At 36.5% G+C, this 24,292-nt stretch overlaps 1 protein-coding gene across 1 annotated transcript; it reads left to right on the top strand.

The window, feature by feature from the left end:
- Positions 1 to 9,524: 9,524 nt before the first annotated feature.
- Positions 9,525 to 20,072, top strand: LOC140148942 (uncharacterized). Its single transcript, XM_072171054.1, has 9 exons — positions 9,525 to 9,721; positions 10,055 to 10,212; positions 11,477 to 11,560; positions 11,705 to 11,827; positions 12,063 to 12,158; positions 13,441 to 13,527; positions 13,758 to 13,886; positions 17,423 to 17,569; positions 18,442 to 20,072. The coding sequence occupies exons 4-9, from the start codon at positions 11,747 to 11,749 to the stop codon at positions 18,649 to 18,651; spliced, it is 750 nt and encodes a 249-aa protein (XP_072027155.1). The 5' UTR covers positions 9,525 to 9,721; positions 10,055 to 10,212; positions 11,477 to 11,560; positions 11,705 to 11,746; the 3' UTR covers positions 18,652 to 20,072.
- The last annotated feature ends 4,220 nt before the right edge of the window (positions 20,073 to 24,292 follow it).

Genomic DNA, 24,292 nt, shown 5'->3' with positions numbered 1-24,292 from the left:
TATAAAATGGTTTCATAACCTTAAAAAACATTTTTTGATAATCTACTGCTCAGCAAACAAAAATGTGTTACAGAAAACGTTTAAATGTCGGGTTATATAAAGGGTATAAAAACGTTTTGATAACATTCCAAAAACATTCTTGAATACTTGATACAAAACATTCTAAACAGAATGTTATTTTGGGGTTGATAAAATATTTTGCGAAAAATGTTTGCCCAAAATATTTGCAATAACGTTATAAAAACGTTTTCATGACCTTTATATAACCCGACATTTAAATGTTATTAAAATGTTTTGAAAAAAACATTTTAAGAACATTTCTGTGTTTGCTGGGTTCAAATATTTTAACATAATGTTATTTAAGTATTGACAAAATATTTGGTAAAAATGTTTGCAAAAATAGTTTACAATAACATTTTTTGAAAACATTTAAAAATATTGTTGTAGTGTGTTTTCATACAAAACGTTTTAAAACGTTATCATGACCTTTATATAACCCGACATTTTAATGTTATTAAAACGTTTTTACCTAAATCAAAAGCCAAAATATAACTTATTTAAAACGTTTTTAAAACGTTTTTGTGTTTGCTGGGTAGTCATATGCATAGGAGCCCTGGGCATTAGATACAGCTTAAAAGACAATGAAATTCCACTAATAAAAATAAATTATGCACATCATATTTGGAGAAGTTAAATGTTACCATTTAAAATACATAAAACAATAGAAAATACCAAAACAAGAGTGATAAAATATTATGATCAATCAATTTATACAATGTTCATCACATCATTTTGTAAACACAAAATAGGTAACAAAACACATTAAATTTCATGTTATTTGTCAAAATGAGTTGCATTTAAATATTTCAATACAGTTGTAATGTCTGAGCGGATTGAATTTTTTAATTTGTTCGAATCAATTGACTCTGGTAACAACGGGGACATAGTTGCAGAAACCAGACAGATTTTTGTTGGCCTTTAAAGTTTTTGAGCTTTTTAGTTCCCTAATGTTCATTCCACGTACAGGACAGATGAATTGATGAAGAACCTTTGTTTGGAACCTAGAATGCTTTTCAGTAACTTCTAAAACCACGTGAAGTAAATTGATAAAACATTAAAACTAATTATTGGAAAGTCGTTTGTACGTAATCAAGTACCATACATTATGATTTGTGATGCATAAGTTGAAAATATTACAAACGTGTTTTGGGTGAAAACGTTTTAATAACATTTAAATGTCAGCAGATATGAAAGCGTTTAAAAAAGTTTCATATGGAAAAAAACACTGCAACAACATTTTTCAAATGATGTCAAAATGTTACCATGGGTCTGTGTGAATACTTCCAGTTTAAAAATTACATTATGTTAGATTGCTTTGCTGCAAGTTTAAAAAAATGTTTTGAATTTTATTAAAACGTTTAGGGACATATAAACCTTGATATAACCCAACTGTGTGTCAACAGCCCTAATTAATGGCAACACATTTGAATGAAAAAAATAATAATACAAATCTCGGTTGCGTTAAAAAGCTACTCAAATCAATATAACATAATTATGTCATTTCTGATGTTGGTTTGAAAAGGTTGAAATCTGCCCATCTTACTATTTATTACGGTTATTTCAGTTTGAAAATTTGATGCACATCAGGTTTTGTGTTGTTATTAAGCATTTCATTATTATTATTATCATTATTATTGTTTAGGACATATAGCACACGGTGTATCATACATGAGGACACCAGTCCAGACCGGGAAAGAAAGTTCCTTGCTCTTCTGATATCAATCACCAATTATATTCTTGCCATTTAATATTATCTTGATCTTGCAATATGCACAGGTAGAGTAGTTTGCATTTGTTGCTTACGACAGAGTTATTTATTTTACTTTAAATTATTATGATGTTATTAATTCAGATGTAAAGTTTGCCAAATAAACTCTGACTTATGAACAATAATATCTCTTTCACTTTCAAACCATCTCATTTCATGTCATTTATACGGTCCTTTTTAATATTGATTCGATAACTAAATTATATACTTTTGAGAATCTTTTAAACTATTTGATGAAAAGATATCATAAGCTCATGAAGCTTTTATGGCTCTTTAAAGAACCTCCCACATGTCAGGATATTTTCAATGTTTGGATGGGGTCTTCTTGAATATATAAAATGACTCTACATGTATCATGTGCATTCAAATAAGCTTCTGTAAACTTAAACTTACTTGTTTCTTTATGGAATATTTTGTGGGAAAATAGTTACGAACCTTTTTAGAAGGGTTCTGTATTATACGAGGACAGAAGTTTCTAAGTGTACCTCGTTGTACATGTAGCTGGGAGACCACATTGAAAAAGAAAGCCCACATTGAAATAAAAATAAAGCCTTTAAGAGTTTTGATATCTTTATTGGACGAAGTTAAAATAAATCTACACATAATTCTGTAATTTCTGTTCTTTACATTTTGTGTCAATTCTGAAAGTGACATGAATTGATTGACTTCATTTTTCTGATTTGATTTGTTTTCAAAATACTTACACAAAAAATTATGTCTTGACTTGAATATTTAATATTTTTTCACCACATATGGTATATTTAGAATATGTAACACTTTTGAGAATAGCTGCTCTAAACTCCTAGAAATTAACCTTTCAAATTGGGTCAAGTTCTTTTTGGACCACTATCTACTGAAGGTAGTTCTATACCAAGTTTTTTCTTATTTACAAGACTGTGTTCAGCTCAGACTATATGATCACTATCTCATATGGCGGAAGAAAGACGAATCGCGAAAGTCCAGCGACCGCGCCGCGGGGCGGTTAGTGGACTTTCGCGGTCAATCTTTCTTGAGCGATCAGAGTCTGCATGAGTACTATAATATAGTTGGTAACTGAGAAAAAAACAGGTCCTATTCGTCGGACTAATACCAACATATTGCTTATCTACTGAAGATATATCTATACCAACATCTTGCTATCTACTGAAGATAGTTCTATACCAACGTCAGCCCTCGAATTAAGGATCTGAAGGGGCACGGCAACTTTTTTAGGGCAAGTTGATAATTGCCTTGAATTTTCACTGAAAAGGCAAGGCAGCACAGCAGTTTGTAATATTTCAAGAGGGCATCATGGCAACTGTTGAAAATTTGAGAAGGGCACCAAGGCAATTTCTCAAAAGTGAAGAAAACACACACAAACATAGGTAGATTATTTTATAATGAAAGGCCAGGGCTGAGGCACCAACGGCAACTTCATTAGAGGGCACGGCAAGTGACTGCCTTGGGTAAAGGACATATTTTGAGGGCATTACGGCAGTGGGGTTGGGCCGTGGGTGCCGTGGGTTAATTCGAGAGCTGACCAACGTCCTTTTATATAATGAAAGTAGTTCTATACCAACATCTTGCTATCTACTGAAGATAGTCCTATGCTACATCTTGTTATCTACTAAAGGTAGTTCTATACCAACATCTTGTTTTCTACTGAAGACTGTTCTATACAACATCGTGCTATCTAATGAAGATAGTTCTATGAAAACATCTTCTAATGAAGATAGTTCTGTATAACATCTTGCTCTCTACTGAAGGTAGTTCTATACCAACATCTATTGAAGATTGTCCTACACAACACTGTGTTATCTACTGAAGATGGTCCTAAACCAACATCGTGCTATCTACTGAAGATATTTCTATACCAACATTTTGCTATCTACTGAAGATACGTCTTTTTGTATACTGAAGGCAGTTCTATACCAACATCTTGCTATCTACTGAAGATATTTCTATGCCAACGTCTTGTTATCTACTGAAGATTGTTCTATACCAACATCGTGCTATATATTAAAGATAGTTCTATAATAACATTGTGTTATATACTGGAGATCTAGTTCTATACCAACATCGTGCTATATACTGATGATAGTTCTTTACCAACATCTTGCTAACTACTGAAGATACTTCTATATAGGCTACGAATATCTTAATCTATTGAAGATAGTTCTATGCCAACATCGTGCTATATACTGATGATAGTTCTTTACCAACATCATGCTATCTACTGAAGATACTTCTATACGAACATCTTGTTATCTATTGAAGATAGTTCTATACCAACATCGTGCTATATACTGATGATAGTTCTTTACCAACATCATGCTATCTACTGAAGATACTTCTATACGAACATCTTGTTATCTATTGAAGATAGTTCTATGCCAACATCGTGCTACATGTACATACTGAAGATAGTTCTATGCCAACATCATCTTGCTATCGACCGAAGGAAGTTCTATACCAACAAGTTCTATACTGTCTTTTGTATACTGAAGGTAGTTCTTTACCAACATCTTGCTATCTACTGAAGATAGTTCTATGCCAACATCTTGCTATCTACTGAAGATAGTTCTATGCCAACATCTTGCTATCTACTGAAGATAGTTCTATGCCAACATCGTCCTATATATTGAAGATAGTTCTATAATAATATCGTGCTATATAATGAAGATAGTTCTATACCAACGTCGTGTTATCTACTGAAGGTAGTTCTATGCCAACATCGTGCTATCTACTGAAGGTAGTTCTATACCAACATCTTGTATCTACTGAAGGTAGTTTTATGCCAACATCGTGCTATATACTGAAGATAGTTCTATGCTAACATCTTGCTATATATTGAAGATAATTCTATAATAACATCGTGCTATATTATATTGAAGATAGTTCTATACCAACGTCGTGTTATCTACTGAAGGTAGTTCTATGCCAACATCGTGCTATCTACTCAAGACAGTTAAATGCCAACATCTTGCTATCTAATGAAGATAGTTTTATACTAACAATGATCGAATGAAGATAGTTCTATATCAACATCGTGCTATATACTGAAGGCAGTTCTATACCAACATCTTGTTATCTACTGAAGATATTTCTATACCAACTTCTTGTTATCTAATGAAGATTGTTATATACCAACATCGTGCTATATTGAAGATAGTTCTATAATAACATTGTGTTATATACTGACGATATTTCTATACCTGAAGATAGTTCTATAGAAGCATCGTGCTATCTACTGAAGATATTTCTATACCAACATCTTGCTATTTATTGAAGATAGTTTTATGCTAACATCGCGTCATGTTATCTACTGAAGATAGTTCTATGCCAGCATCGTGCCTACTGAAGATATTTTAATACCAACATCTTGCTATCTACTATGAAGATAGTTATATACCAACGTCTTTTTGTATACTGAAAGTAGTTCTATACCAACATCTTGCTATCTACTGAAGATAGTTATGTATTACACATTGCTATCTACTGAAGGTAGTTCTATATCAACATCTATTGAAGATTGTTCTGTACAACACTGTGTTATCTAACATCATGCTATCTACTGAAGATATTTCTATACCAACATCTTGCTATCTACTGAAGATAGTTCTATGCCAACATCTTGCTGTCTACTGAAGGAAGTTCTATACCAACATCGTGCTATATACAGAAAATAGTTTTATACCAACATCGTGCTATCATTTTTGCCAAATAGTTTGTCAACACTTAAATAACATTATGTTGGAGTATATTAGTTATAATAAAATATTTTTGAATGTTGTTATGAAAACGTTTAATACTCTTTATATAACCCGACATTTAAACGCTTTCTGGCAATCTTTTCTAATTTGTTACGAATGATGTCGAAAACGTTTTGTGTTTGCTGGGCCTCAACATAAAGTGTTATGTACACTGTTGAAATGCATGAAAATCGTTTGGAATTAGACATGTAATGTTCTGATTGGACATGATTGCTAAAGCGCTCCACAGACTCCGAGTATTGTACGTACAATATTGTATGCAACATATCTACGTTATTTAATCTATTGCCATTCTATTTCCAGTAATGTTTAAGTTCTAACGAATGTTTGATGACGAAAAATCGATAATATGTTACAATATCTAGTAGAAATATATTATCGATTTTACGTCATCAAACATTCGTTAGAACTTAAACATTACTGGAAATAGAATGGCAATAGATTAAACAACGTAGATATGTTGCATACAATATTGTACGTACAATAAAAAGTCTGAATACTGCTTTAGAGGGGGTAGTTAATTGTTATGAAGCGTGTAATTTCAAGAGAGGAAATATTGCATATAGTTGTTAACATCTTCATAGGATAACATTCACTACATGACATCATACCTAACTTGACATACCCAACATACATTGTACATGTATCTTGAGATCAAAATAAACTGAATCCCACTGAATCTTAACAGCAAACTATAGGTATGAAGAAAGTATAGACTAAAGCTTCACAGACGCGACGACAGGTAGCACGAGCCACAGTTCTGTATAATTACTCGCTGCTTCAGACAGTTTCATCCATACTACCATTTGCCAATATCGAAGTTGTTCATTGTTGCATGGCAACGCCACTGAGGAAGGGCTGGTGCATGTAGGATAGTTTGATATCCCTTTGATATGCATATTACAGCAACTTGAATTTTTCACGTTTAAGAGCTTATTATAGATTTAGCCACCTTCTGGCGTCTTCTAAATACCGATATCAACCCTCAATCCTTCCTCTGCCAGTCTCGCGTCACGAAAACCCTGATTATGACCCTACTAAATACGTACTGTCATAGACGTGATATCAATTTTTTTTAAATTCGTGATATTATACAAATTTTATTTAAATTATTGTGATATTTTCAAATTTTTTGATATTTAACAGTCCTCAAAGTAAACTTTCTAAAGCTAATGATATGTACTTACTAAAAGTGTACAGGGTGTCTCAGAAAAAAAATTCCGAGGGAACACAAGTGAACGTAAGTTGAGAAATAGACATCAGAATCAAACAAATTAAAATGAAGCACGTAGACTATTTTATTGTGCATCACGTACGGAAATTTTATTTAATTCGATTAACGATTACATAATGCGCGCATCAATGCAGTTCATTCCAAGTTTGATCAACATGCACTTTTTATGCTCGCTCACCGTTCCTAAAATTAGTGTATCTCAGTAGGTTTAGTCCACATTATCTATTTTATAATCCGACGGTGTTATGTTATTCATGCTTTCACTAAAGACGAATAACAGTTTGAGAACATTTGAGCCAGGAATGACAATGATCAAGTGCTTACAGCTTTACGTGTAATTTTTGATACCATCCAACATTAATAAAGATTTAAACTTTGCATTACAATTTCTTGGAAATATTCCAAAAACATTAAGCCAGCTGGATTTCTTTATATCAACATTAACGAAAAAAGATATTTACAAGTACCGAGCATCATCTTACATGCAAGCTTTCATTTTCAATATCGTGCAGGTTTTAAATTTGAAAAAGCTAAAGCTTAATTAAATGTTTTGCAAGAAACAGATTGTTTAAAAAGAATGAAAAGGATTTCATAGTGCGCATTGTGTTGAATGGCCTTTCTTTCAAACTTGGAATGAAGTGAATTTGGCATCCTGGACTCCTGGAGAAACTCTCTGCTCTTGGCTTCTCTGGAAAGCTGTTAGCATGGTTAGCTGACTACCTCTTGAACCGCTCCATGAAGGTAATACTGAATGGCAAATCGTCCAGTCTAAAGTGGATCAATGCTGGTGTCCCACAAAGATCCGTCATTGGTCCTCTCCTGTTTATAATATTCATTGATGACATCTCTCAGAGGCTGACAAATACTTCCATATTGTATGCTGACGATGTTACCCTGATGACCTTTATCGAGTCTAGAGAGGACAGACAAGCTGCTGCTGCATCTCTCAACAAAGACCTACTAGAGATCGAAACATGGGCCTCTACATGGAACGTACTCGGAGCAGCTAAATGCCAATCCATCACAGTTTCCAACCGCAGAGATTCTGCTGGCAATCATTCTAGCCTCCAATTCTTTGGTATAAAGCTCCAGAGGCAGATAGTGTTGAACTCCTTGGTCTCACTCTCAGCAGGTATTTATCTTGGAATCCTGTTATAACCAAGATGGCAAAGACAGCGGCCCAGCGCACTTGTCTCCTCCGTCGTGCTGCACCCTACTTGGTGCCAGCTCAGAGAGCCATAATTTATAAGAGTATGGTCAGAGCTAAGATGGAGTATGCTAGCACAGCATGGCATGGAGCAACTCCTACATCACTGTCAAAACTAGATACAGTCCAGAGGCGTGCTGCTCGCATCATCGATCTCCCTGGAGAAGAACTTTCAAATTCAGCCTTTGGCTCACCGTTGAACAGTAGGTGCCACCATGTAATATGTTCCATCAAATTTTCTACGGGAATGCCCCTGAATTACTATGCCAACTACTTCCGGACCAGCTCCAGACTGACCCTCGCCTTCGTCGCTCAGTTAGATCTCACGACCTTGTAGTTCAAATTTCAAGACCTAACCTTGTTAGTCATGAGCGGTCTTTCATTCCATCTACAGCCCGCACATGGAATGCACTCCCGCCTCACATTCCTGGAATTGTAAAACGGAACAGCTTCAAAAGGAGGTTAATAGCTATCTAGGCGCCAACCCGTCAGCTTTATCGTAACGATAACAGCTGTTAATGCCTTGATATGTCTTGACATAAAAACAAATTAAAAATTGACGCATGCGTTATGTAATCGCTCATTTCTTCGCAATCAGTCAATCGATAAAACAGTAACATTAGCGTATAAAATGCAGAATCAGATGGGCTACACGCTGATTTTTAGATTTTTGGATTTTGCGTCCAAATTCATTTGCCTGGCTGGTATTTTTTATGGGACACCCTGTATGTAGCTGGGATGAAAATCCGACGATCAATTGAAAATTTTGACCTTTCATATTGAAGATATATGGGGGAGTCTACTTTTTCCCCCAAAAGGCGTACATTATTTTAGTGTTTTGGGGGAAAAACATCCAAAAAATTACTTTGAGGACTGTTAAATATCACAAATATCAATTTTTAATCGTTTGCCATGAAATGTGTAGGCCTATTATATCGCGAATTTTAAAAACAAACAAAATTATTTGATATCAGACGGACATTCTTCGTGTTCAGAATGTAATTCGATATGTCTGATGTGCTCTCATGTCTCACAAAAATACTGTCCAAACGTTGCTACAGGAGCAACATCATGATCCTACTTGTATTATAGGCCTATGCAAAACGGATATCTGTCATTTTGCTATGACCTTACTTGTCACACACACACATTAAGATAATAAAATATTCATGACTGAAATCAATAGTTGAAATTTAGGCTAGGTCTGGTAAAGCTGAAATCATGATGAAATATGTCACTGACTTGAATTAATTAATTTATACGTTACACATTACTTAGGCCCTAATTTCATAACGAAATTATTTTTAATGAGACTATCGGGGATACAATTAAGTGAAATGTAAAATACGTTAAGCTGCGTGAGTAGCCTGGATAAATATAGTTTGCGTAGCACATAGCAACCACAGATAACAGGTAAACTAATAGCACTGTTAATAGTATACACAAAGAACACGGGATGTGTTTGTTTTTCTAATGTAATAAGCCGAAATCTATATGAGGCTTTGATTTACTCAACTAAAAATATTATTAGTGCTACATGTTTGAGTATTCCATTCGGTGGATCACTTTCACTGTTGGAGAAAATCGATCAGGACATTACTGAATGAAGGGGGTCGCTCTGTAGGCCTGTCTCTACTCAAACCAAATTATCGTGTTATTCATGATCTCCAAAAAAGAACAACTCACTCTTCGAGTGACAGGTAGGTAGGCAAAACATCCAATTTATCGGCGGTTTTTTTTACACGTCCCGTTCTCGGGAACATATTTGCATGGAAAATTATGTACTTGGTAGGCTATACTTGCATGGACAATTTCTTATAGCATTTTGTGTTGATTGCAAACAGGTTGTACTGCATATTGTCTATTCCAAGATCACCTGCTTTTACTTCCTTCATCATTGTGTCTGACATTTTACGTGCTGCATCTGATTACAACATTATGTGTGATTTATGGGAACAACGCTTATATCGCACGGGTTTCTTATTCTTTTTAAGCTTTTAAAAAACAAAATTAAACATTTGTTGATGATCCAGGTTGAAATCTACAAATCACAGCTCAGGAATCCTGAATCAGTGGCATTCGTAGAGAATTTGAACTTACGGTGTTACGACAGTGACTCAACTATGGGAGCATAAATGAGATTGCTATCATCATGAGAACATAAATGGCGGATGACCGACAAAATATACTGGTAATTATCATTGATTTAACATCAAGTTGATTATTTACCATGGTTTGGGTAATTTGCTTGTGTTTTTTGTTGTTGTTGTTTTTTTTTTTTTGCTTATTTCTTCTTTATACAATTTGTTTTGTTACAACCTGTATTAAGGGCTGGGGTATGAACGTTTGGACAGTATTTTTTGTGGGACATTAGAGCACATCAGACATATCGAATTGCATTCTGAATACGAAGAATGTCCTTCTGATATCAAATAATTTTGATTTTTGAAATTCGCAATGTAATACACATTTTATGGCAAATCATCAAAATTGATATTTTTGATATTTAACAGTACTCGAAGTAAACTTTATAAATCTGATGATTTATATTTGAAGTGTATGTAGGTGGGATGAAAAGCCGACGATCAATTGAAAATTTTGATCTTTCATATTGAAAATATGGATTTTTTTTCCCAAAACACCAAAATAAAAAGGTCTTTTTGGGAAAAAATATTTTCAATATGAAAGGTCAAAATTTTCAATTGACCGTCGGCTTTTCCTCCCTGCTACATACACTTCAAGAATATATCATTAGATTTAGATAATTTACTTCGAGGACTGTCATATATCAAAAATTTGAAAAATATCAAATTTTTATAATTTGTCATAAAATTTGTATTATATTGTGATTTTCAAAAAATGAAAATTATTTGATATCAGAAAGACATGCTTCGTATTCAGAATGCAATTCGATAGGTCTGAGGTGCTCTAATGTCCCACAAAAAATACTGTCGAAACGCAATAAACGCTCATTTTAGATCCCTTAAGGTTATTAACTATTTTAAACTGTTCCGATTTGGTCGTTCACAGCATCGTGCGAATGGTAGTGAGCTTTGGCAAAAACTACATTGCTCATTTCATAGCGAACGTGTAGAAGAATTCAAATATCACAGATATATTTGGTAGGTCACGTGGTTCTTGAGTTATGTTGTAAAGAGGGCTGAAACAACAACACTTTTGTAAAAATATACATAACTCATTAACAACAAAAAATTAAGCAAGTTTTCAAGGTATAGGATTTGTAGAATGAACTTTTGTTAAACATCAAGGTGTTATTTTTCGATAATATATGGATCTATATAATGAGAATTGATTTTTTTTGTTGCTTCGACCAACAAAACCTCGTCTACCCTTAAGAGTAATACTTTCAAAAAATATACCCTCTTTATTGTTTCGACATAATATACTTACCATTCTGTCAATTGACATCCACCATTTCAATATTTCCTTTGCAGTTGCTAGCAAGAGTTGTTCAGGAAGGAAACATATCTGAAATTGAATGAATTCTTAAGCTTGGATTCTATATTAATTCCGATGAAGTAAGTACGAGTATTTGATTAAAGTAATAATAATAATATTAATAATAATAGGTCTACTTTCATAGGCCCATATAGCCTTAATATTGTGTTGAATGATATATTTATATAAAAACCGAGTCAACCATTTTATTTTGAATTTGACAGGGTGGCAATATAAACGCCAAATCGCTATATCGTAATTTGCTGATGTTAGCCATAGATGCGCTTCAGGAGGAAACAGCCATATATCTAATCAACAATGGAATAAATATAAACCACAGATATTGGGTGAGTATGGGTATTATAATTTATATTCATATTGACATTTCATCATTTTAAAACTGTATCGTTTGAAACTTTGGATATTTTGGTTATTTTCAACTGAATAGTTGATACAGTCTGAACATGGTTAAAACAAAATGCTTATTGATTCTTGATCATTAAAAATCAAATTTCGATTTAAAAATAACTGTTTTCATGTACATTTCCTGTCAAATTCTTATATTTCCTATGTATGGTTCAGGGAGGAGAAGGGAAACAAAGTGCACGAGATTTAGCAAGTGAAAATGGCCTCCAGCTTGTCGTACAACTCATTGATTCAATGCTACCAGTTTCACAGGTAAACATGCAAGCAAGCAAACAAACAAACACAAAACGAAAAACAAACACATTGTATTATGTATAGGTACGCAAAAACGTTCTCGCACAGATTAAACAAATACGCGCCTACACCCCAGCACACACCCACCAAATACACATCTGCCTTTAAACACCGCACCAACATACACAAATACGCCCACCCACCCACAAACCCTCCCCACACCTCCTCGCACACATCACTTCCCTCCCCTCTTTGGATGTCCTCCCAAAACAAATCAATCGTAGCAATAAAAACACCAAGTTAAACTTTCCAGTCTCTGAATGCCCTCACAAAACAAATCAACCTTAGCAAGAAAAACACTAAGGCAAACTTTCCTGTTTTTGGATGTCCTCACAAAACAAATCAACCTTAGCAAGAAAAACACTAAGGCAAACTTGCCTGTCTCTGCATATCCTCACAAAACAAATCAACCTAAGCAAGAAAAACATCAAGGTAAACTTTCCTGTTTTTGGATGTCCTCACAAAACTAATCAACTTTACCCCCAAAAAAAACCAAACAAACAAAACAAAAACAAAAAAAAAAAAAAAAAAAAAAAAAAAAAAAAAAAAAAAAAAAAAAAAAAAAAAAAAAAAAAAAAAAAAAAAAAAAAAAAAAAAAAAAAAAAAAAAAAAAAAAAAAAAAAACAAAAACAAAAAATCAAGGTAAACTTTCCTGTCTCACGAAACAAATCAACCTTAGCAAGAAAATCATCAAGGTAAACTTTCCAGTCTCTGAATGTCCTCACAAAACAAATCAACCTCAGCAATAAACACACCAAGGTAAACTTTCCAGTCTCTGGGTGTCCTCACAAAGCAAATCAACCGTAGCAAGAAAAACATCAAGGTAAACTTTCCTGTCTTTGGATGTCCTCATAAAACAAATCAACCTTAGCAAGAAAAACATCAAGGTAAACTTTCCTGTCTTTGGATGTTCTCATAAAACAAATCAACCTTAGCAAGAAAAATATTAAAGTAAACTTTCCTGTCTTTGGATGTCCTCACAAAACAAATCAACCTAGCAAGAAAAACATCAAGGTAAACTTTCCTGTCTCTGGATGTCCTCACAAAACATTAAACAAACCAACGTTGACAAGGAAAACATCAAGGTAAACGTTCCTGTCTCCGGATGTCCTCACAAAAAAACCCCAAACTTAGCAAGGGAAATATCAAGTCCAAAGACATAAGCCAGAAAATGATCACTGTATAAATGTAAACTCATAACTGATTTATTCACTATTATATTATTTATAAACCTATACAGCAACTATTCTACGCAGTCGGTGATGGGACATTGGATAAAGTCAAACAACTTATTGGCCACATCGACGCAGATATGAACATGAAAGTGGTAAGAATTAATATCGGCACTAAATTATTTAAAAAACAATGTGTGGTATACGCGCAGATTTAAAAAAAAAGTATGTTTCATCCAAGTCGAGCTGTCGTAATAAATTAATGTAAACCAGAGATCGATCAATCGAAAATAGTGGAAAAGAAGACCAATAATACAGAAGAAAATAAAAAGTTATATTCCAAAGTACGATATACAAATTAATTTCATTTGCAATTTCTATATAGAATCAATATGGTGAGAAATCGACGGGAACGGCAGCCTACACATTACTCTTAATAGCAATAAGGAATGGACACGAAGATGTCGGCATATTCCTGGTTGAGCAGGGGATTGATACATCATTCAAGCATCAGGTACGTTCATCAAAAATGCTGCCCTGCATTTAAACATGTCTCCAGTAACAGAAGAAATAGAAACATATCTTGCCAGAGAACACCATAACACATGTATATCTTGTGAAACCAGTTTTGAGACATAGCTGTAGGGTATATGCGAATTCATGTCTCCAGGCACTTTCAATATGTAAAACGTGTCTTTGAAGCCAGTGTTGACACACCTCTTGATTGTGTGTCTTCTGGATATAGACATGTCTTAAAAGGTGCCTTTTGCAAGACGCTATTTCTTATACTATTGAAGACATTATCAAAAAAACAAAAAAACAAAAACAAAAAACAAAAACAAAACAAAACAGAAAAAAAAAGAAGAAAAAGAAGACAATAGTCTTGGTGTGTACGTACGATCAACTCTCAAAATGACAAGTAATGGATAATGCCATAAATAGCGGGGCAAATAGACGGTGTCATTTAATTCAAAGGTCCATGCACCTGAGGGAATAAGTTCAATCTATTCAACCAGATTCACGTACCTTGGAGCAACCAACGTTGCGGCCAGTACCACTGACCTTCAGCTGGGTTGTGATGTTAAACACCTTGAGAACCGATGACGTCACCCTGTGACGTCATTTGGCGAGGTAGAGTTCTGATGGTTCTGTCCCAGGCGTGTGAGAGGTTGTTTCTGGGAGGCCTCCACCACGGTTGAGGGATGGTTGTTCTGCTCGCACCCAGATGGCTTCTTTCACTCCCCGTTCGTACCACCGTGCTTCGCGGTCGAGGACTTTGACGTCCTCTAGGTCCACCTCGTGTTTGCTGGCTTTAAGGTGAGTATAAACCGCTGATTCAGCCGGGCCCGAACTAGAGCGCTGATGTTGTTTTAGCCGTTTCTTAAGGGGTTGAGATGTTTCTCCAATATAAGTGTCAGTACAATTGAAACTCTCCGCGCACTGAATACCATATACAAGTCTACTCTGCCTGCCTTTGGGTTGCTTGTCCTTGGGGTGGACTAAGGCTTGGCGTATGGTATTGACTGGCTTAAAGTGAGTTGTGATATTATACTCTCTGAATATGCGCTTAAGTTTCTCTGATAAATCACCGTGGTAAGGAATTGTAGCACTTGCAGTTCTACCAGAATTACTGTTGGAATGTTTGGTGGGCTCTTTACCGTCTTTTTCCACCTGAGTTCAGGGCTTTATCAATTGCCCAGTTCTTGAAGCCACAATGGTGGAGAGCTTTACGCAGGTGATCTTGTTCCGCTTTCTTTTCGGATTCCTTGGTGACAATGGTCTCCGCTCTATGGAAAAGAGTCTTTACCACACCGAGTTTCTGGATTAGCGGATGGTTTGAGTCGAACTGCAAATACCGGTCAGTATGAGTCTGTTTTCGATAAACAGATACTGACAGGGAAAGGTCTTCCTCTACGTGAACGAGACAATCAAGAAAGGCGAGCTTGTTGTCTGATAAGCCTTCTTGGGTGAACTTGATATTGGGGTCAACTTGGTTTATGTGGTTGAAAAACCGATCTAGTTCACAGGCTTTAATTAACACCCAGGTATCATCGACATAACGATACCACTTGGATGGACCGATACCGTCAAACGTCGACAATGCTACGCGTTCAAAGTTCTCCATATAAAGGTTGGAAATGATCGGAGAAATTGGTGAACCCATACTGCAACCATGCGATTGTTTGTAAAATTGACCGCCATAGCTAAAATAGGTGTTATCCAGGCATAATTGAAGCAAATCACACAACTGATCCGGAGACAAGTCAGTACGTTCGTGCAAACTTGTATCTTGTCTCAACACTTCACGTATCGCTTTCACCGCATCAACCGGGGGGATACTGGTGAAGAGTGCCGTAACATCAAATGATGTGATTGTCTCGTCGGGTTCCAGCGATAAGTCACTAATCTTATCAGCGAAGTCTTTGGAATTAAGAATATGGTGCTCAGATTTACCGACTAACGGCCCTAGGATCTTTGCTAAAAACTTTGCGATGTCATAAGTAACAGCACCGATGCTGCTCACAATGGGCCGTAAAGGAACATTAGCTTTGTGAACCTTAGGAAGACCATAGAATGTTGGGATGGTTTCCGCTGTGGGGTTTAATTGAAGTTTAAGCTTCACATCAATTGCACCGTCCTCATGTAATTCTTTAAGTTTCGCAGTAACTTTGCTCTTACAAGGGCCAGTAGGGTCTCTCTTTAAAGGAGTATAGGTCTTAGTATCCTCCAAGAGTGTCTTTACTTTCTGATCATAGTCTTTTGAATTCAGAACCACTGTACATCTACCCTTGTCAGCTGGGAGGATAGTAATTGAATCGTCTTTCTTGAGACTATCAAGGGCTAAATACTCACTCTTAGTGAGGTTAGATTTCGGCGGTTTTGCACTTAAAATGCTCGCATTCACCCGCTGTCTCAGTTCCTCCGCTCTAGAATATTCCAATTTGGAACTCCTAATCGCCGACTCAGTCGATGTTATGATCTCAGTAACTTGACGACCTTCAATTCGCTTCGATGATACAGCGTAATTCAGTCCTTTCTCTAACAAACTGCGTTCACTATCAGAAATACTGCGATCCGATAGGTTCTTAACCCATCTTTCCTTGACATTTGGACCGGAATTATTGTCCTTACACCTCCAATTCGTGTCCTTATCGGCACGCGAAGCAGCCAGAAGCTTTCGACTCAAGCCTGTCGAATTTGGCAACCTGGCGAGTCTTGGTTATATCGTGTTGGGCTAACTGCGCATGCTCCGTGAACTCGATGACTCGATGGGCTCGATTGTAAATTTCCCGGGGTAATTGATCGTTTAAATCACGAGAAATCGCCTCTTTCTTTTTGTTCAAATTATTGATGGTAAAGTTAATTTGTCTTACTCGTTCGTTGAGTAATTTCCCGGGGTAATTTCCGTTCCGTACCGCGAATGATTTTATCTGCACGGGGACCTTTTATATTTGGAACTCAGTCTCACACTGCGGGGTGTTAACTCCGATTGTAAACAACGGAGCGTGAACCGTAGGTGATTGCGAAAACTCGCTATCTTCCTCGCCGTTTTCTCAAGGTTTCTAGTCAATATAAGGCAATCCTTGCCATAATCCTTTCGTAACAAATTGTGAATACTCTCAATCATCTGGGAATCATACAATGAGGGAATAAGTTCAATCTATTCAACCAGATTCACGTACCTTGGAGCAACCAACGTTGCGGCCAGTACCACTGACCTTCAGCTGGGTTGTGATGTTAAACACCTTGAGAACCGATGACGGTTCATCGGTGACTCATCGGTTCTCAAGGTGTTTAACATCACAACCCAGCTGAAGGTCAGTGGTACTGGCCGCAACGTTGGTTGCTCCAAGGTACGTGAATCTGGTTGAATAGATTGAACTTATTCCCTCATTGTATGATTCCCAGATGATTGAGAGTCACAAAAAGTCCATGCACCTGCTCATATTATATACGTATATAATAATGTAACAAGTTATATACTTTAATAACAATTTTAATACTGCCAACTAATACAATAATTTCTTTTGTTTGTTTTATTTTCTGAAGGTGTGGGAAAGGGTAAAAGCGGACTCTGAACCTGTTTTGGTTGAATCCTTTGACGCATTAAGACTTGCCGGTCAGAATAACATGCATACTTTGGAGCATATTCTTATGAGAAAACAAAATGTGGGGCTCAGTGACAGTGTCAAAAAGGTTTGTATATGGTTATATGTAAATATTTTTCTCTTTCATTTTTCTTCAAATAATGGCTATTCAAGTGCGATAGCACACAATACAAAACGTCTCATGCGCCCAGAAACGCACATTTTTATTTCAGAACGCAATTTGACGATGGACACATTCAATAATTTTGTACAAGGGGCATTCAAAAAGTTCTACCTCCCTCATCACATCTCTGTCAGGCCTATCTTACGTGCCAGGATACCAAAATTACCCATGCCATATACTCTTACATTTATGCTATACAACATAAAAGTTATTTGATGGAAATGTGATTTTTGGTTGTTTAGATATGTTTGTTAAGGCGAATACGGTTTGGGACGTCGGAAACTGTTAAAAACTGAGTAAACATCATACTGCAATTTTGAATAATCTATACATTTTAAGATGCGGTTGCCCCACTGCTTACTTAGGATAATTAGTTTTTTCCTATTTGAACTCTCTGACATGCCTTGGGACTTCAAAACAGAATAAAACATGTTTTAGATCAATTAGATATGAGAAGAAAATACTGAAGGTTTCAAATGTTAGTGACATTCGCCAGATTTCGACTACAGACCATGTATAAGGGAAATTTGTAATTACGTCCTTATTTTAAGCAATGTATGCATCTTGACGTGGAAATAAGATGAACAGTTTGTTAATAACCTTATATATACTTACAAAATACAAAAACTGTGCATACGACTATCGGACTTATTAGATTTTAACTTATAAACCAATTAATACGACTTGAACCCGATTGAAGTCAACCTATGGAAAAGGGTCATGTTTACCTATATGATCTGACATCAACCATTTTAATTTCTACCTATATCTAACCAAATTTTGATAATTTTTTTCAGGATTCGGGTTATACAAATCACGAGAGATCAGCTGTAACAGCAGAACAGCCGTCATCAGAATATGGACAATCACAAACAAAAGACATGATGACCAACTTAACCAATGTGGAAAAGGACCATGCGATGGTCAAAGATAACGCGTGGGCTGACTCGTCTGGACCATCGAAGCTGAGGCGAAATAAACGTGCATGTCCTTGTGTCATTTTGTGACTTTCATTCCTTGATTTGTATAATAATTTCTTAATGTTGATACAGGTTTCTGTGTCCCATGATCTAACATTGATAAGTGACGAAGTGAAGATGCACGAATAATTCCATGCAGTTTGCACTGAATTAGTTTGGATGATGATGTGACTGGATATTATATAAAGAGTCTTGGTGGCAAAAATGAAGTCATCTCAGGAGTTACATGCAAAATTACTTATATTTTTCTAATCGTATTTCAGGGTTTAGTAAACTTTGACACACAACGTGTATGCCCTTATCAGGTATATAAAGCAATACATATGGTCAAATGCGATCATTCGTTCGTTCATCCGTCATTCCGTTCGTTCGTTAATTAAATAAGTTAAAGGTCGAGTGTCAAGGGTCCCAAAATTCTTCATACCCTAGCACATGTTGGATGTAGGTCAAATGGGACGAAGTGGTATATTATGTAGAGACTCATCTTCTGTAGAGCATTACCTTCTATAGTTTGATCAGCTCGTAATCGGCGGGCCTTGTAACATCGCGGATTAATATCAATAGATTTTATTTGGAGAATTGTCTTGTGACATCTCGCCAGAAGTATTACAAATTATTAATTGAAGTCCTATAATTCGTCTACTTTCTTGAACACGCAAAATATACACCAGCAGATCAACTTTATCACTTAAAACGTCGGTCTACTTTTTGGCGTAGTGGTAAAATCCTAATAATTGCCGTCGATACGAGCTGATCAAAGCTCTTCCTTAGGCAGATGAAGGATGTGCCTTGGATGTGTCATATGAATCTCAGCTGGCGATGTTGATAAGAGGCTCAGTGTTGGTCATGTCACTGTATAATGATGGTGTTCGAGACCTGTCCGTTTTACTTAGCATAAACCTATATAGCATGAAGCAGGAGGTATAGCAAAGCGTTTATTTTGCTTTTCATATAATGTGTTGCGATAGCATATTCACAGCCATAATTACGAATATTCAGTATTGTTCGCATATCAGTTCGGGGGCACTTGTAATTCACGGACGTCTCTGATTTCAAAGACGGGTCAGTGATTTCACATACGGGGAGTCTGTGATATCACATACGTCGAGCTTTGTTGACAGCTGGGCACTCGATGCAGCACATCGGAACGAAGCTGAGTGTATTAGAATAAGCTTTCTATATGTTTAGCAAATATCTACCTGTGCAAAAAATTATATCTATATGTGCAAATTCTGACAAATGGTCACAGAACACACTTAGATTGCAATGGCCAAAATCAAATGTTTTGAAGTAAAAAAATCCCAAGAGTACCCGAGCCTGCGCTCTAATAAATTCATGAATTGGATAGTAAAATCAGCAGGCACTCGACATGGGCTAGCTACAACCCTGATAAGGCCTACTCACAAAATTATTCCCACTGCGCCGGCATGTTCACCAAAATTACTAATATCGTTGGGTTTTGAAAGTAGGGAGTATGTGATTTATGAGACGTCTCTGAAATATGATACTGTTATGTGACATGACGCTTCAAGTGCATTATCAGAGACGTCCGTGAATTATGAGTGCCCCCGAACTGATATGGATAAAACAGTTCACGTCAGTTATTGTTAATGTTACAACGTATTACATATATAGTTATAAACAGGGAATAAGTGCCTATTTCCATGATTTCTAACGATTCCACTTCTATATTTTTTATAGTAAGCAGGCCGGTATTATAATAGGCCTATTGATGGTTTATTTAAATTGACTTTACAACTTATATTAACAATTGCAATTAATATTGTGTACTATTAAACTTATGAACTAAGAACAAAGTTTGTCACTGTTGCTTTTTATTACGGAAAGCCAATTATAATTATATAAAAATGATTATAGTGAAATCGTATTTTAAGCTCAAACTGTTATCATGGTTATCTCTTTTTTGTATTTTTTATTTGGTATCACAAAACAAATCAAATTTAGCAAGAAAAACTTCAAGGTAAACTTTCTTGTCTAGTGGATGTCATCACAAAACGAATCAATTTTAGCAAGGAAAACATAAAGGTAAACTTTCCTGTCTCCGGATGTCCTCACAAAACAAATCAACCGTAGCAAGAAAAATATCAAAGTAAACTTTCCTGTCTCTGGATGTCCTCACAAAACAAATCAACATTAACAAGAAAAACATCAAGGTAAACTTTCCTGTCTCTGAATGTCCTCACAAAACAAATCAACCTTAGCAAGAAAAACATCAAGGCAAACTTTCCTGTCTCTGGATGTCCTCACAAAACAAATCAACCTTAGCAAGAAAAACATCAAGGTAAACTTTCCTGTCTCTGAATGTCCTCACAAAACAAATCAACCTTAGCAAGAAAAACATCAAGGCAAACTTTCCTGTCTCTGGATGTCCTCACAAAACAAATCAACCTTAGCAAGAAAAACATCAAGGTAAACGTCCCTGTCTCTGAATGTCCTCACAAAACAAATCAACCTTAGCAAGAAAAACATCAAGGCAAACTTTCCTGTCTTTGGATGTCCTCACAAAACAAATCAACCTTAGCAAGAAAAACATCAAGGCAAACTTTCCTGTCTTTGGATGTCCTCACAAAACAAATCAACCTTAGCAAGAAAAACATCAAGGTAAACTTTCCTGTCTCTGAATGTCCTCACAAAACAAATCAACCTTAGCAAGAAAAACATCAAGGCAAACTTTCCTGTCTTTGGATGTCCTCACAAAACAAATCAACCTTAGCAAGAAAAACATCAAGGCAAACTTTCCTGTCTTTGGATGTCCTCACAAAACAAATCAACCGTAGCAAGAAAAATATCAAAGTAAACTTTCCTGTCTCTGGATGTCCTCACAAAACAAATCAACATTAACAAGAAAAACATCAAGGTAAACTTTCCTGTCTCTGAATGTCCTCACAAAACAAATCAACCTCAGCAAGGAAAACATTGTGGAGATATATGGTCGTGCGCCCCCTCCAGCCATAGCGGGTTCTTCCGAGTTTTTCTTGTTGGGTTCTCCCCCGATAAGGCGGGATAAAATAGAAGGAGAAAGACCGATGGAATCCCGCATGTGTTAGTGATTTTAAGATGAATAATAAAAGGCTAATAAAACTGTTCCTGAAATAAACCATGAAACCAATTTGTCTTATTCTGATCATCACCCTTTTGTCTTTGTGGCCCCGAACCTCGGCTCGCAACATATGGTGGAGAAGTCCGGCGATTATGACTTTGTAAGTTGTAGTACACATGTACACGGTACCTCACGCAGCCAAGCCCAAGCCAAGCGAGTGACTCAGGCATGCAGGACTCACCATGCACCGATACCGTAAGAGCTATCCCCGTATTCGTCTCAGGTATAAAGTGATATAACTTTCATGACCATGCTGATGACTTATTAATTAACTGTCCAGTCAGATCTTGAGTTACCTGCCACAAAATGGCGTGTCAAAACGCATTCAAACCGACCCCCTTTAAAGGCTCACATCAAGATGTTGAGGATTGGTTAGACTCTTTTGTCCGGTATGCGGACTACGCAAATTGGGACGACAATAGACGCTTCAATGCTCTGCGGGCTTTACTACAAGATTCAGCTGCGCAATGGCTGCGGCGACAAGCAGCAGAGGAACTTGACGACTACGAAACGCTGCGTCAGGCATTGTTGGAGAAGTATAAACTCCAACCAGCTCAGATGTTTCAGTTACGTCAAAAGCTTGCAAATACGACACAAGGTTGCCGCGATGTAAAGGACTACACGGAGGAACTTGCCAATCTCTGCCATAAATTGCAAATTGACGAGGATGGGCAGTTACACCACTTTATAAGTGGCTTACGCGCGCACATTAAACAGCAGGTTCTTCGCTGCCAACCTGCAGACCTGCAGGAGGCACTCAAGCAGCCATAGCAGAAGAAACGGCGGCAGCAATTGTCAGCAGTACTGCAGACCGAGCATCAACGTCAGCTGCTCCCATGGTCGCGACAGTGCAAAGTCCCCAATGCCAACTTTGTCATGCTTATGGACATGTCGCACCACAATGTTCTGTCATGTACCTTCCCCCACCCCCCGCCAGACGCCCCAGGATTCCTCGCAACCAAGTGCAGTGCTATGCGTGTGGTCAATTTGGACATTATCGGCGTGAATGTTTGCAGGGAAACGGACAAGGCCCACCCCAACAACCTCAAGGCCGGCGCTAATGGAGGTTGGGCCCCACAAAACTGCTAGCCCAATGAACATGTGTGATAATAAAGTACAGCGAACAATAAAAGCTACTATAAATAACAATGTGTTGGTATCAAAAACAAATGTTGAGTCAAATACAAATCCAAATCTAGGTCAACATGTGCATGTAGGTACACAGTCAGTAGATGTTTTGCCCAATGATGTTGTTATGATGTCAAATAAATATGCAAATGTGAGTGACATGTTAAATAATGAGAATGTTAGGCCAAGTATGTGTGTTCCATCAAATGGTGAAACTTATGTGTCAAATAATGTTGATAATGATATTTCAAATTTGCATGTCAAGTCAAATGATGTACATACCAATCCAGGTGTAACTTTTAGTACAGGCAATGTTATGAATTGCAGTGATGGTAATCAGTCTGGGTCTCATATGTGTAGGCCTATATCACACATTTCTTCTCAGGTCCCTAACTGCAGTCCTCCTTGTGATAAACCCCGTGTTGCAACAACATCAAGGCAAACTTTCCTGTCTTTGGATGTCCTCACAAAACAAATCAACCTTAGCAAGAAAAACATCAAGGTAAACTTTCCTGTCTCTGAATGTCCTCACAAAACAAATCAACCTTAGCAAGAAAAACATCAAGGCAAACTTTCCTGTCTCTGGATGTCCTCACAAAACAAATCAACCTTAGCAAGAAAAACATCAAGGTAAATTTGCCTGTCTTTGGATGTCCTCACAAAACAAATCAACCTTAGCAAGAAAAACATCAAGGTAAACTTTCCTGTCTTTGGATGTCCTCATAAAACAAATCAACCTTAGCAAGAAAAATATCAAGGTAAACTTTCCTGTCTCTGGATGTCCTCACAAAACAAATCAACCTTAGCAAGAAAAATATCAAGGTAAACTTTCCTGTCTCTGGATGTCCTCACAAAACAAATCAACCTTAGCAAGAAAAACATCAAGGTAAACTTTCCTGTCTCTGAATGTCCTCACAAAACAAATCAACCTTAGCAAGAAAAACATCAAGGTAAACTTTCCTGTCTCTGAATGTCCTCATAAAACAAATCAACCTTAGCAAGAAAATATCAAGGTAAACTTTCCTGTCTTTGGATATCCTCACAAAACAAATCAACCTTAGCAAGAAAAACATCAAGGTAAACTTTCCTGTCTTTGGATGTCCTCATAAAACAAATCAACCTTAGCAAGAAAAACATCAAAGTAAACTTTCCTGTCTTTGGATGTCCTCACAAAACAAATCAACCTTAGCAAGAAAAACATCAAGGTAAACTTTCCTGTCGTTGGATGTCCTCACAAAACAAATCAACCTTAGCAAGAAAAATATCAAAGTAAACTTTCCTGTCTCTGGATGTCCTCACAAAACAAATCAACCTTAGCAAGAAAAACATCAAGGTAAACTTTCCTGTCTCTGAATGTCCTCATAAAACAAATCAACCTTAGCAAGAAAAATATCAAGGTAAACTTTCCTGTCTTTGGAT

The sequence above is a fragment of the Amphiura filiformis genome, chromosome 3 (assembly GCF_039555335.1).
Source record: "Amphiura filiformis chromosome 3, Afil_fr2py, whole genome shotgun sequence".
Classification (NCBI taxonomy): Eukaryota; Metazoa; Echinodermata; class Ophiuroidea; order Amphilepidida; family Amphiuridae; genus Amphiura; species Amphiura filiformis.
This window is presented reverse-complemented; position numbering and strand designations above follow the sequence as displayed.